We start from the raw sequence: 15,151 nt of genomic DNA, 5'->3' as shown, positions 1-15,151 counted from the left end.
AGAATGAGGAACTGAGGGTTACGATTAGCCCTGGAAAAAAAATCTACATAATATTTATGCAAATTTGGCAAATTGAGTTGGTTTTCCCTATAGTCTTGTAAATGAAAAAAGACATTCGAGAAAAATTGTGGTTCTATAGAAATTTGATGATTTTGTGTCCTGTTCTTTGAAATGTAATAGAAAATGAGTCTGATTGAAATGAACCTGACTGAAAGGTACACAGGGACTGTAGGTAAAAGGTTCATTTGAACAGAAAGATGTCGGTGTGAGCAGCATCAATCCCTTAGATACTTAGGAGTTGGGGCTCTATTAATTTCTAGTGTAGGAACTAAATTATAAAGTTATTGAACAGAGAGAGAATTTATCTCTGCTAATGGCCACTAAAAGGTCCCTTTTTTTTTTTTTTTTTTTTTTTTTTCCTAAAGCTCCAACAACGTAGAATTCTAATCTGAGGAAGCTGGAAGCTGTTTCAGGAATTAAATCAGATATACCTTCCATTTTCCCCCTCTCTAAACTGATAATATAACTCAAATAGTCCAGTTTGTCACACACGATAATGTGAGAAATTGTGATAAAATGCACAGATCAATAACCTACAATTGAGATTAATGCTCTCCTTCCACTAAACCCAACCAGAAAGTTTGGTGCTGCAGAGATGGATGGAGCTGGGAGCCTTCCTTATAACTTCTGTCAGGCAAAACCAGGGGGTTTTAAAGCTGAATGTAGCAGATCATGGCTTGTGGTTGTGATATGGAAATTACACAGCTGTCATGCTCTGACATAACCAACCATTCTTTGTTGCTGCTGAGGATGCTGGATATAAGCTTTTAACAGGGATTTTTCCTCAGAGCTATACTTTAGTTCAGACTGTATCTTGAAATGGGCTGTTTTCAGCTGGACTGAACAGACTCTTGGATGAAAGAATTTTACCAAGACATCCATACAGGAGATATTTCACTGAGTATTCTGTAATTTGGAGAAAGAGCAAAGTTGGTGACAGCTTTTGGCCAAACTGCTTAAAGCACATTAATGCAGACGTTTGGATGTAACAGCAACAAGCAGAGCACAGCACAGTCCCCTTCCAGTGCCTCAGGTTACTGGTTTGTATTGCTGTCTGACTGGAAGGGTCTGAGTAGGGACCTCACACTGAGGTAGAGATGTATGAGCTGCCTGAGCTGGCCACACGCACACGATTCCTTTGCTTATGTGTTACTGTGTGTTAGATGGAGTAACCTGAAGGCAGAAGCCCCAGGAGAAGAACCTATCACAGCAGGAGACCTCAATTCATTCCTCCGAGTTCTGAACATGAGAAGACTTCCAACACTTTTTAACTAATGCAGGAGCTATAGAATCGTTCTGGTTGGAAGAGACCTTTAAGAGTATGGAGTCTAACCATTAACCCAGCACTGCCAGGTCACCACTAGGCCATGTCCCTCAGCACCACATGTCCAGGGCTTTAAAAGCCACCCAGGGATGGGGGCTCCACCACTGCCCTGGGCAGCCTGGGCTAGGCCTTGACAACCCTTTTGGGGAATAAATTGTGAAATATTGTGAAATAGTGTGTCCACTTCTGGGGACCTCAGTTCAAGGATCTCAGGGAACTGCTTGAAGAGTCTAGCACAGAGCCACACAGATGATTAAGGGAGTGGAACATCTCCCTGCTGAGGAAAGGCTGAGGGAGCTGGGGCTGCTTAGCTTGGAGGAGCCTGAGGGGTGACCTCATTCATGTTGATAAAGATATGAAGGGTAAGTGTTAGGAGCCAGGCTCTGCTCAGTGATGTCCAATGATAGGGTAAAGAGGAATGGGTGCCAGCTGGAGCAGAGGAGGTTCCACGTGGACATAAGATAAAACTTTCTCACTGTGAGGGTGACAGAGCCCTGGAACAGGCTACCCAGAGAGGTTGTGGAGTCTCCTTCTCTGGAGACATTCAAAACCTACCTGGATGCATTCCTGTGTGACCTACTCTAGGTGGTCCTGCTCTGGCAGGAGCTTGGACTATATGATCTTTTGAGATTCTTTCCAACCCCTAACATCCTGTGAATCTATGAAAAAATGAAACCCGGTGCCTCTGCTTTCCTGCTGGCTGCCAGGCACTGGAGCTGCCACAATCACCGCCCCCCACCCCCAACATGGAGCCGCCTCCCCGCAACATGGCGCCGCCTCCGCTCCCTCCTCCTCTTCCTCCCCTACATCTCTCTGTCCCTCCTCCCGGTGCCTCCGTTTTGGTTCCGGGGCATCTATTCCTTCCTGCGGGCGGGTCGGCGCAGGCTTGGCCCGACCCGACCCGGCCCGGCTCGGTTCGGTTCGGCAGCCCCCCGCGGCCCGCCGCAGCATGTGAGCCCGCCGGGGCGGGGATGCTCTGGCTGCTCTGCGGCCCTTCTTGCGCCATGGAGAGCCAGGCGCTGGTTATCCGCATCAAGATCCCCGACGGCGGGGCCGTCGACTGGACCGTTCACTCGGCTCCTCAGCTGCTCTTCAGGGACGTGCTGGTGAGTCCCGGCGAGGGGTGGGACAGGCATGGGGGACACCCTTGTCCCGCTGTCCGGGGGGCAAACGGGGTGGCGGGCACGGATGTGGCACGGGGTCTGCGGCTCCGGCAGCGCCGACCGAGGTGGGGAATCAGAATCATCCCTGAGAGGCGAAAAGTGCTGGTTTGTTTTCTTCGGGATGTTCTCTTTGCTGCTTTGTGGCCGAAAGTTTTAATGGGAAAGTGGTTTTGGTGGAGGCTGGTAAAACCCATGGCTTGGGGCAGCCTCGTTGCCCTCTGTGCTGCGCTATGGGCTGACTTTGCTCCATCCACGGCGAAGCACTTACTGGTGGTGAAATGGCCAGCAGGACCCCGGATTGTCTTCAGAGTGATGGTCTGAAGGGTTGGTTTCTCCAAGGGGTTTTACGTGCAGCAGTGCCAGGCATGCAACATCTCCATGGTGTGATGGGATGGTTACAAGGCATCACTTTAGGGAGATTAAAAAGTCCTTTGGAGAATTGTGCCTCCGTGGCTCATTCCCAGTGCATTCTGCATGTGTTCTGCCCGTGGCCGTGTGGTGGGTTTGTGGCATCTCCTTTGCCCTCAGCTGCCCTCAATCACTGCCTCGTTTTCTCCTCATACACATCAAGTATCCAAGGATCATCTGTTTACCCAGGAATGGCAGTGGATATTTAGCTCAATTGCTATGTTTCATAATTACATCCTTAACCCAAAGAAGAGTCTATAATCTTTGTGTGCAGGTCATACTTATTTTCTTCAGGACACCCTCAACTTTCTTATGTAGTGCATCTCTGCTGGAGACTCCATGTGCCCACATTTCTCTAAAAAAAACCCTTCACATACCACAGATCATGAGCATATTTAATTTCTTCTGTTTGTATTAATATTGGAGAGAGATTCTGCAAAGCTTTCTCAACATGTTTCATTTTACTGAGGAGACACATGTTGGTTTGCTGGAAAATGTCTGATGCTGGGCCTGTAGGAGATTGCAGAGGTAGTTGGAATGGATATCTGCTGTTCTAGATTTCATTCTTCCTAACATTTAGCATCATCCAATACTTCCTGTAGGTGGAGGAGATGGAGCAGAACTTTTGAGAGATCACTGTGACTTCTGAGAGGATCAGTTTCCCCTTGGAGACTGTGGTCACTTTCCAGTGGTTATGTAGCAAGCCTGAGCCAACCCCACTGTACCCTTGAAAGACAAGTGGTGTAAATCTGAGCCAGGTTTATTACACATCCTGCTTCATGTTTTCCTTATTTTTTTTTTCCCGAAATAAAGTGAGATAATCCCTGGTGCTTGGACTATCCTTGAGCATTTTAGAATTATTAGTAGTTTAAGCTTGATTGTATTACGTAAAAGGCACAGAATGGTAAGGGTTGGAAGGGACCTCTGGAGAAAGATCATTGAGTCCAACTCCTCTGTCAAGGCAGGTTCACCTAGAGAAGGTCACACAGGAAAGTCAATAGAGAAATGTTGGCAGGTTGAGGGCATGGCTTTGCAAAATTATTTTGCTTTTTAGCTTTCATCTTAATGCTTCAGCGTAAAACCAGCTGAGGGGATGTGAGCCTTGAACTTGAGCTGTGTAGTCTGTTTACCAAGGAGGCTGGAAAAAAGAGCCGTTTAAGCTTAAACTGCATAAAAAGTAGGAAGCAGGGACCATGGTTTACTCCAAGCCTGTGGCCCTCCAGAGCTGCTGGCCCTCCAGGAATCTTCTTTTGGGGCAGTAATGCAGGATGGGGGTCTGTGTCTGAATCTGGAGAGGGCTTTGGGGAGCACAGCTGTAACTTGATGGCCAGACCATATCTTACAGCTGAGGCTTTGCACCTGCAGTTTCTGTTGTAGGTCTGGTTGCAGCTGAGGCCACTGTATGACTTTTTGACCTGAAGTTAAAATAACAGGCTGCCCTTGTCAGGGATCCCCATCCCTGGAGGGGATTCAAGGCTGGTTGGATGTTGTGTTGAGGGACATGCTTTAGTGGTGGCATGGCAGTGTTGGGTTAATGGTTGGACTTGATCATCTTAAAGGTCGCTTCCAACCAAAACAATTCAGTGATTCTATAGTATTCCTAACTGTGTTTCAAGAGGTGCCATCACAGCATGCACATGCGCTTAATTTATCTGATACCTGCAGAAATGGAATGAAGTGAGGCTCAGTACGCTGAATTGTGGTAGATCTGTCACCATGTGTTCCTAGGGAGGAGCCCTGAGCATGGTGGAAGGGCAGGAGTGGGGCTGACCCAGTCTCATGTTGCCCTTCTGCCTTCACTGTCATTTCCACTCACCTGGTGGGCAATGGCACAGGGCTTATGTGTTAGAGCATCAGTTAAAGATGATATGGAGATGTGAGACATTCGCCGCTAAGGGAAATTACTCAAGAGTAATAATCCAGTCAGACCCCTGCTGTTTCCCTTTTTGTCTGTCTCTCTCAGTTGAAGATCCAGGGATGGAAGGGGACCCCTTTTTTGTCAGCTCTTGCTGTTTGGGGCACAACCAATGTCAGAGTAGTCCTTGTAGCACTGATCTGTCTGTGTGATGCTGTCCAGTGCATGGCAGGCTTGAGCCTGCTCCATGTACCTGCAGTCCAAGTGGTTTGCTGGGAAGTAACACCTTGCCTTGAATTCTAGAAGCATGTTTAGTAGCCAGTTCCAAACCCCCCAGATCTCAAGCTTTGATGGAAGCTAGGTGCTTGGGGAAGCCTTGAGTTAACTCTGTAGTAAGGCTGCTCTTCCTTCTAAGGTAGATCCCATGGTCTGCTTTGTGTTAGGAAAGCCCTGTAAAATGAGAACAACAAGGTATTTTTTTTTTACACATGTTTTTTGTTAATTTGTCATTCCAGAAGTGTGAACAGCCCTGTGAATACAAGTGAGTAGCCTTGCTGCATTTCAGGCTGGCAGCAAGATTATTTCCATCTCCTTTTTTTCAGAGAAGAAGCTGAGGGATAGGATCACCACATACCCCATCCCTGGCCATAGAATAACCTGTTGGAGTCAGGGGTCTGATGCTCAGTGCAACATTTTATGCAATAAATGACACATTTCTGCCTTTTCAACAACTCTGTCTCTTGGAGTAGCCTTTGTAGGTGCTAAACTGTGCAGTGGATACTCAAACCAGAAAGCCTGATAGCTGCAGAGTGGTGCTGGTGGTTTGCCTTGATGCAGCAGGACGATGCTTGACCCCTGGAAGCTGCACTGGTTGTGTGCTTCACCTTAGGCATTTTCTTGATTGTCTTCCTAAACTGGGTGCTAAGAGCTCCTCTTCATAATGTCACTTTAAATGTGCTCTGTGTATATCAGCTTCGAAGACCTTTAAGTTACCAGTAACCAGATTTATTTTCAAGGCACCACTAAATGAATTACAATAAGCTTATTTTTCTTTCATCAGGCTGTCTAGATTCGTTTGCCCTGGCTACCACTGGAGTAGTTAAGCTCTTGGTGTTAACTTAGGATAACTTGATGATGTCATACTGAGATAAAGCAAGTTTTAACTGAAATAGGGGTGCTTTCAATATTTACAGCGACTTTTAAAGCAATACTTTCACCTTTTCTGCTAGAGCTAAGTGCTCCACAGCTCTCCTAAAGAGCAGCTTTGGTGAAGTTCTTATTTCAGCTGCTGTTCTCTGATTTTCGTCCTCATTGTTAGAGGCTTTTTGGTTTTGTGAGACAAAACAGAAGCTGTTCTGTATGTGAGCCCACTTGTGCCTACAAGTTATGGTATTTTATTTCTTGTGATCTCTCTGATAGTAGAAAATCACCAGACATGCATAATCAGTAGAAATTTAGAGTAAACACAGAATCATTTTGGTTGGAAAAGACCTTTAAGATCATTGAGTCTAACCATTCTCTAACTCTGCCAAGTCTGATGCTAAACCATGTCTCCTACCACAACATCTCTGTGTCTTATAACACCTCCAGGGTGTTTAAATCCTTTAAGCTTGGGTTACTGAGAGGTCTGCTGAGCATTTGAGCAAGGAGGTCTTATGTAGGTGATGAAAATACTATGGTAACAAGAGAGCAATGGTGTCAATTCTTTCCTTCCCACTCCCTGTAAGGCTAGTTTTTGATTTATGGCAATATTGCAAGCTGATCACAGGAAAGTTTTTGTGGTCTTTGAAAGACTTTTCTTTTCAACTCTTTGGTGTAAGACAGAGTTATGGTGCATAGTCCCATTTATGTACTTGATCATCAGTCATTGTAAAGCTTCAATAGACAGAAAAAGTTACTCTGAATAAAGAGAGAGGTTATAAGACTTTGTCATCATTGCTTCAGTGCTGCTGTAGCAGATTTAGGAGTCTTGGAACTTTCCTAGCAGATATTTGGGGCAGTCAGAACTGTCACAGTGCCATGTTACACATCTCTTAAATACAGTTTGTAGCTACTCCAGAGCTGGAGTCCTTCTCTGAAAACACTTTTAAAATCCATTTCATGGCAGCATCTGCATGCCCACATAAGAACATTTTACAAGTGGCTTAAATCTAACACGATTAAAGTGTGTTTGCTGAGGAATTTTCTGTGTTTAACTAAATGGATTTAGAAATAATTAGTTAACAGTCTTCTGGTTAGGCAAGACTTTAATTTCTTGGTAGGAGCAGAGGGTGCAGCTTGACTGCCTTTTGGCAGAGAACTGACAGAGCTGTTCAACTTTGTAGAATTGCTGCACTGGAGGAATTTTTCTTGATGTGTCAACGTTTGGGCTCAGTTTTTCCTTGGTTTTGGGTTCACAAACTTAAAATCTACATGATTTGGTAAGCTGTGTGGCACATCCTTTCTCTTTTGTATATAATTCGTGTTTTAAATTACATACTACTGGTTTAGTATCTAAAACGAAAGAAAAAGTTTTAGAAATACTATTTGCCCCTGGTGAGACCACATCTGGAGTATTGTGTCCACTTCTGGGCTCACCAATTCAAGAGGGACAGGCATATACTAAAGAGTGTCCAACGGAGGCTATGAGGATGATGAAGGGACTGGAACATCTGTCTGATGAGGAAGGGCTGAGAGACCTGGGGCTGCTTAGTCTGGAGAAGACTGAGAGAAGATCTTGTTAATGTCTATAAATGTCTGAAGGGTGGGTGTTAAGAAGGAGCCAGGCTCTTTTCAGTGGTGCCCTGTGATAGGACAAGGGGCAGTGGATGCAAACTGCAGCACAGGAAGTTCCACCTCAACATGAGGAAAAACTTTTTCATTGTGAGCATGATGGAGCACTGGAACAGGCTGCCCAGAGAGGTTGTGGAGTCTCCTTCTCTAGAGGCTTTCAAGACCCATCTGGATGTGTTCCTGTGTGGCCTGCCCTGGGTGATCCTGCTTTGGCAGGGGGTTGGGCCTGACGATCTCTGAATGCCCTTCCAAGCCCCACCATTTTCTGTCAACAGAATCACAGAATGTTAGGAGTTGGGAGGGACCTTGAAAGACTGTCCAGTCCAACCCCTGCTGCCAGAGTAGGATCACCTAGAGTAGGTCACACAGGAATGCATCCAGGCAGGTTTTGAATGTCTCCAGGAAAGGAGACTGCACAACTTCTCTGGGCAGTCTGCTCCAGGGCTCTGTCACCCTCACAGTGAAAAAGTTTTTTTTCTTATGTTTGTGTGGAATCTCCTCTGCTCCAGTTTGCACATATTGTCCCTTGTCCTACCATTGGATACCACTGAGCAGAGCCTGGCCCCACCCTCCTCTGAATGAGGTCACCTCTCAGTTTCCTCTTCTCCAAGCTAAAGACCCCCAGCCCCCTCAAGCTTTCCTCGTAAGGAAGATGTTCCACTTCCTTGATCATCTTTGTGGCTCTGTGTTGGGCTCTTTCCAGCAGTTCTTTAAGGTCCTTCTTGAACCTGGACATATTATTCCAGATACAGCCTTACCGGAGCAGAGCATGATTCAGTTAGCTCCATGGAATTCACAGAATCATGGAACGGGCTGGGCTGGAAGGGACCTCCAAAGGTCTAGTCCAACCTCCCCTCTTTTTCCCCCCGCAGTCAGCAGGGACATCCTCAACTAGACCAGGTTGCCCAGAGCAATCTTCAGTTTGCCTTTGCTGCCTTCTCATTGTGCTGATTGTGTCTTAAACACTGCACAGAATGTTTGATTTCCTGGTTTTAAATGAAAAAATAGAGAAAACAAAAGTGACAGGGCAGCAATCACTGAAGCTTTGATAGGTGGGGAGTGCTCAGCACCCCAAGATGCTCACAGTCTATGTATGACAATAAGTATTGTTGTTCATTAATTTCTAATCACTTTGTGATGCTGTCAGTGGAAAGATTGTCTGACATGAGAAATCAGGCAGCAGGAAGGGAAAAACCACGCTGTGCATTTATGCCATGCCCTGACATGACATATTACAGCCTGGCAAAGGCTGATGACAGCACATGCACTGGGAGGCCAGGATGACTTCAGCCCCAGCAGCTATTTTACACTGGGTAAATGTTGTATGTAAAGGCTAAAAATAATAATATAATAATAATAGCTCTTCTTCTCTCTGTTTAGCTGTACAGGAAGGCTTGTGTTGGCAAAATAGTGCTGGTTTGGATCAGGGACCAGACACTTGGAAGTGTGTGGTGTATTTTGTGATGGGCTCATGAATGTGAGTTGTGGGCCCTCTAAGAAAGGGGTTTGTGTGGCATCATTGTGTACTGAGGGTGAAGGTGGTCAACTGGGTTAGTACTTGGAATCACAGAATCGTTTTGGTTGGCTGCAACTGTTAACCCAGCACTGCCAGGTCATCACTAAACCATGCCCCTCAGCACTACATCTCTGTGGCTTTGAAACCCTTCTAGGCATGGTGACTCTTCTGCCCTGGGCAGCCTAGGCCAGGCCTTGAAACCCTTTTGGGGAAGAAACTGATCCTTCTATCCAACCTAAACCTTCCCAGGTGCAACTTGTTTCCTCTTGCCCTATCCCCTGGGAGAAGAGACTAAGCCACACTTCACTCCAGCCTCCTTTAAGGGAGTAGTAGAGCACAAGAAGGTCCTTTCTCAACCCCCTTTTCTCCAGGAGAAGATTCTTTAAACTTCCAGAGCAGATGGCACTGACTTGTTTGCAGTTGTGGGGCAACAAAGCCAGTGAAGGGTCTGGAGCACAGGTCTTGTGAGGAGTGGCTAAGGGAATTGGGGTCGTTCAGCCTGGAGAAAAGGAGGCTGAGAGGAGACCTTCTGGCTCTCTGCAATTCCCTGAAAGGAGATTGTAGAGAGGTGGCTGTTGGTCTTTTCTCACAAGTCACAACTGATAGGACGGGAGGAAATGGCATCAAATTATGCCAGGAAAGGTTTAGGATAGACATTAAGGAAAACTCCTATACTGAAAGGGTTATCAAAGACTGGAAGAGGCTGCTCAGGGAATTGGTTGAATCTCCTGGATGTATGTAAAAGCCATCTAGATACAGTGCTCAAGGCTGTGGTGTAGTAGTGGCCCTGGATAAGTTAGAGAATGGTTGGACTTGATATCTTGAAGGCCTTTTCCAACCATAGTGATTCTGTGATTCTACGACTGAGTTATTTGAAAAGACAACAGTTTTCCTCAAGGTGCTGTGGAGAGGAAGGAGAAGAGCACTATTACCTGTTCTGATTTGTGTTGTGTCCTAAAGAAGTCTGTGATTTTGGGGCAGTGGTGAGTAGCAGGTGCGCTTCAGCCTGCGCTGGGGAGTGATGAAAATGATTTAGTCTGAGTCATCTCAGGCATTTCCCATTTGATACCAAGTTGATTCTTCTTTCCATTTTAGGATGTCATCGGTCAAGTGCTGCCAGATGCAACGACAACAGCGTTCGAGTGTAAGTATGGCTCTTACAAACTGTCTCCTTTGCCATGTTTTAGGGCTGTCATTTTTTAAAAAATCAATAATGTTTGCATTCATTATATGTTACAGTTAAATATTTTATGCCTTGATGCAAGTTTAATGCTGATACGGAGCCAAGCAATATTTTATTATTTAATCACATCTCGAACCAGCATATTTCTACAATATAGCTTTAATTACCAGCGTGACCTTACTGTGCTCTTACTGCTCACTGCAATTATATTGCTGGAATTAAATGAAAAGTATAAAGTACCTGTAGGTCTGAGCTTAAAATTTTAATCCTCCACTGGAAGAAACCAAAAGAGCAGCAGATTTTACAGATTATGGAATCACAGAATGGTTTGGCTTGAAAGGGACCTTCCAAGGTCGTTTAGTCCAACCTCCCTGTAGTCAGCAGTGACAGCTGTAATTAGAGCAGATTGCCCAGAGCCTCAAACAACCTGACTTGGAGTGGCATCTCCCACCCCTCAGGGCAAGCTGGGGCAGGGTCTCACCACCCTCAGGGTCAAACATTTCTACTTTCCACTCTGAATCTCCCTCTTTTAGTTCAAACCATCATCCCTGTCCTGTCACAACAGGCCCAGCTCAAAAGTCTGTCCCAGACTTTCTGATTGGCCCCTTTAAGTCCTGAAAGCCCACCAGAAGGCCTCCTTGGAGCCTTCTCCAGGCTGAACAACTCCAACTCTCTCAGCCTGGCCTCACTGCAGAGGGCTTCTAGCCCTCCCATCGTTTCTGTGGCTTCCCTGGCCCCACTCCAACAGGTCAAAGGAAATATTGTTTTATGGTCCTTTGAATACTATCTAGTGCTTTTTAGCTTTCTTTTAGTGTTTGTTTTATTCCCCTCTTAAACCAGCAGAAACCTAAGAATGGAAATTATAAGTGTTCTTTCTCTGTAACCTTGACGTTTCCACTGCCCTGCTTTTGCAAACAAGACTTTCTACAGAGACCTGAGCAAAGCAGGCTCCAGACCTTGCCATTTATGATTTGTTAGTATTTTCTTCAGACACCTCCCACATCACACATTAGCTTTGTGTGAACTTCATGCACCAGCAGCAGTCGCTGCAATCAGGGCAGTAGCCCATATTAATGGTACCATGTGTAGAACTTCCCTGGAAATACTTATTTCGTTGCGTCTTCTAACATCTGCTTCTGTGCTTTTGGTTCATGTCTCTAGCCTGTCATTTACATCTGCACAAAACCATTTCCCCTGCCATTTAACTGGCATCTAAAATATGTTATGTATATTGATGTGGGATTTTGCTGGTTACTTTTTCCATAGCAAATGCCTGGATTTTACCAGCTTAAGCTTCCTTCTCACCTGCTGCATTGCTTCTTGAGATGAGGATAATTGCCATCCAGTGCAGGCTCCTCCACTCTTTGCTTAGTTATTGTTATCTACAACATCCCATCCATTGTGGCTCCTACCTGGGGCTGCACTTCTCCTACTGTTGGACCTTTTATGTGGGTTTCACCGCTGTATTACACAGCTCTACAAATAAAATCACTAACAGCATATGGCCTGTTATGATCCTTTTATCCAAACTCTGCCATTTTGTGTATTTGTGACACGCTGCAGATTTTGTGAAGATTGCTTCATAATATTTGTTTACCATCTGCTGCACTCTATTTGGTATCTTGTGAGGGTTTCTTCCTCCATTTTAAGTGACATTAGCAAAATCCAGCCAGTACGTAGGATTTTTTTTGTTGTTGTTGTTCTACTTTTGCTTCCCTAATGTGCTGGAAAATTGTATTGCTGTGCTCTAGACAAGTGGAGAAACCTGGAAATCTTTTTGAACCCTGGGTGTCATATCTAGCCAGCTTTTGGGCTGGGCCCACTTAGATGTGGTGGCAGGCTGGCAAAGGATCTCCGCAAGAACTGCCTGGCTACTTTAGGCTTGACTTTTTTTCATGCCAGGTAGCCTTTTCTAATTCTTCATCAACACTTAAAATTTAATCTCTTTGTGCCACCATCAACATTTAAAATTTATTCTCTTTGCATTTCTGAGAACTTTGGAAATAATTTCTTAATCATTTGCTGGTGAATAATGCGTGATTTATATTTTTTTAATAAACATTTTGCAATTGGACTCTTTAAGCATTTTCCACTTTTCTATTTTTGATGGTCCCTGTTCTGTTTCCTTAAGCCAGGCCTGTTGAACAGCTTTTGTCTCCATTTATTCATCTGTCTCTGTCTAGCCCTGGAACAGGCTGCCCAGGGAAGTGGCTGAATCATTATCCCTGGAGGGGTTTCAAAGCCACTTAGATGTGGTGCTGAGGGACATGGTTTAGTGGTGACCTGGCAATGCTGGATTAGCAATTGGATTTGATGGTCTTGGAGGTCTTTTCCAGTCTAAATGATTCTATTATTCTGTATTTCCCCTCTTATGCACCTTACTCCAGTTCCTTCTTCAAGATGCATGGTGTTTGTTGTGTTCACTATTCCAGCAGCTGCTTCTCCAGTCTTTTACTCCATTACACACTGCAAGCGGCACTTGGGTTTTGGCCAGGTAGCAGTTCTACAATTCCTCTTCCTCCTTTCTGCCCAAAAATCTTTCCAGGCAAGGAAGTGTTCAGTTTCAGCTCACTAACTCTTCTTAATCTTTTCATCATTCGTGATTTGCTGCAGGCTGGTGACCCTAGCAAGGAGTTTTAGCAGTCTGGCAATTCACCAGTTAAATTTCCATGAGACAAGGCTCTTTAAGGACATCACTGTGCTACCTAATTCCTCCTCCAGTTCCCATGTTTCTAGTGTCCTGTAGCTCACTTCCCAGTACACTTTTAAAATGTAATTCTAAGGTTTTTATGTTTTTCCCTTGTTATTTCTCTCTTATTATAATATTCTTTCTTCTGCATTGTTTTGCTGTTTTCCTTATAACCTCAGAATCATTTAATAGAATGGGTTTGGTTTGTAATATCATTTAGTTCCAAGCCCCCTGCCATAGGCAGGGATACTTTCCACTAGACCTGGTTGCTCAAGGCCTCATCCAACCTGGCCTTGAACACCTCCAGGGAGGGGGCATCTACAGCCTCCCTGGGCAACCTGTTTGAGGCTCTTAGCAACCTGCTTTATTTGCAGATGTCCCTGCTGACTGCAGGGCTGTTTGGACTTGATGACCATGAAAGGTCCTTTCCAACCCAATCCATTCTATCAAATGGGCTTCTGTGATTGAGATTCTCCACAGTAGATGTTTTCTGGCCAAAAAGAGGTGTGAATTTCTTAGCCATTCTTTGGTATCAGTTGTGTGTTTCATTGTTTTATATTCAAAGAGCTCCCTATCCAAAGGGCAAAATCAATGTGAAAGCAAGCTATAGACCAACATGCTTTGTTTTTTTACAGAAGTATCTAAGGAAGATATTTGAATTGCAGCAGGCAAAAATTTGAGGCAGATCATTAACACTCCTTTCTTCCCCAAAGCTAGAGCAATAAAAAGAAATTAACATTTTGTAACTGATTTGGAAGGGAGGGATCTATTGTGTTCATCAGGCGATGGGTGCAGCTCTCCCTTGGTCAAAGGGTACTCTGGTGGTCCAGGGCCTTTCACAAGGACGAGGACAGGAGAAGACAGGGTGGACACATCTGCCTTTGGAGTGAAGAAACCACACAGAGTGTCTCAGCACACACTGCTTGTGACACTGGAGCGTGTTGTGGCACCAGCTGGTGCTAATGGAGGGGATTGAGCCCCCTGGTAAATCTGCACCTGCTGAATCCTACCATATGTCTTTGGAAAGTCGATTTTTCCTTCAGATCTTCATATTAATAATTCTTTCTGACTGCCTTGCTCTGCTGGAGCCATTCTAAATCTTGCTCCCTTTCCTCTGCCTTGACAGTAGCGTTGTTGTTCATACCAGAAGTGACTTGTCTGTGGGTTGGCTCGGCTGTGCTCAAGCTGCCATCAAGAAACAGTTGTTGCTGCTAGTGCTGCTCTTTCCTCCTTTTCACACACTAGGAACAAAGACAGACTGGTTTTGCTTGTTCACAAACTTCTGTCTTCATCTAAATCTCTTTTTAAACACTGCTGACTTGTGTCTGCTTAGAAGTTCCCATTTTTAAGGCAGTCTTGCTGTATCACGAAGCTGGGATGCCCATGCACCTGGAACAGGGATGGGGCAAAGGGGTGGGAGGAACTTGGCACAGGGCAGGTGAGTTGAGGTAGGGTCGACGCTAAGACCAGAAGATTTTAATGGGAAGAAAATAATTTAATTTTTAATTATTCTTTTTTTAATTATTACTTTTAACTTCTGGTAATTCTGATGAAAAATATGCCAAAGCTTAACTCCATATGGGAGGATTAAAGCACACTCAGTACTTTACTTGTACTTCGTGTCAAATGAGTGCCTTGATGGGTTTCAGTGAGGACTGTAAGAGCATGTGTAAAGCTCTCAGCTTCTGGAGAGGTTCTGGCAGTGAAGAGCTGTTGACAGCAAAGTTTTGAGGACTTTGTGCCTCCTTTTTGGATGTCATTATAATCTTTGTAACTTAATGTTTGGAGTCATTATACTTTATCCTTTCAGAGGACCTGGTTACCTGTTTTATTTGCTTGTCAAAGTCCAGGTGCAACCCTTACACATTCAAATTATCAATATCCTCCTTTCACTGCTGATGGATGTTATAATTATCTTTGCTAGATGAAGATGAGGACGGGGATCGGATCACTGTCAGAAGTGATGAAGAAATGAAAGCCATGCTGTCCTATGTAGGTATAGTATAAATAATGCTGCTGATTCCCCTGCTTTTTTTTGGGTTCTATTTGTGTGGTTTTTGCTTGTAGCAAAGTGTTAACATAAGCTGCAGTGCTCACAGCACAATATTCCTGTAATAAGTTCTTGGCATAACGTTCCTCTACTAAGTCTAGGTGTTAAAAACTCTGTCACATGAGATATAT

At 44.7% G+C, this 15,151-nt stretch overlaps 1 protein-coding gene across 1 annotated transcript in view; it reads left to right on the top strand.

The window, feature by feature from the left end:
- The first annotated feature begins 2,355 nt into the window (after nucleotides 1-2,355).
- Nucleotides 2,356-15,151, top strand: part of MAP2K5 (mitogen-activated protein kinase kinase 5) — a 150,914-nt gene continuing 138,118 nt past the window's right edge. Inside the window, exons 1-3 of the mRNA XM_054387914.1 lie at nucleotides 2,356-2,490; nucleotides 10,194-10,242; nucleotides 14,895-14,962. Coding sequence (XP_054243889.1) covers nucleotides 2,356-2,490; nucleotides 10,194-10,242; nucleotides 14,895-14,962 — 252 coding nt within the window. The remainder of the gene's footprint in view (nucleotides 2,491-10,193; nucleotides 10,243-14,894; nucleotides 14,963-15,151) is intronic.

This window comes from Indicator indicator, chromosome 16, assembly GCF_027791375.1.
Source record: "Indicator indicator isolate 239-I01 chromosome 16, UM_Iind_1.1, whole genome shotgun sequence".
Lineage (NCBI taxonomy): Eukaryota > Metazoa > Chordata > Aves > Piciformes > Indicatoridae > Indicator > Indicator indicator.
The sequence above is the reverse complement of the archived record's forward strand: the minus strand, read 5'-3'. Positions and strand labels throughout refer to the sequence as shown.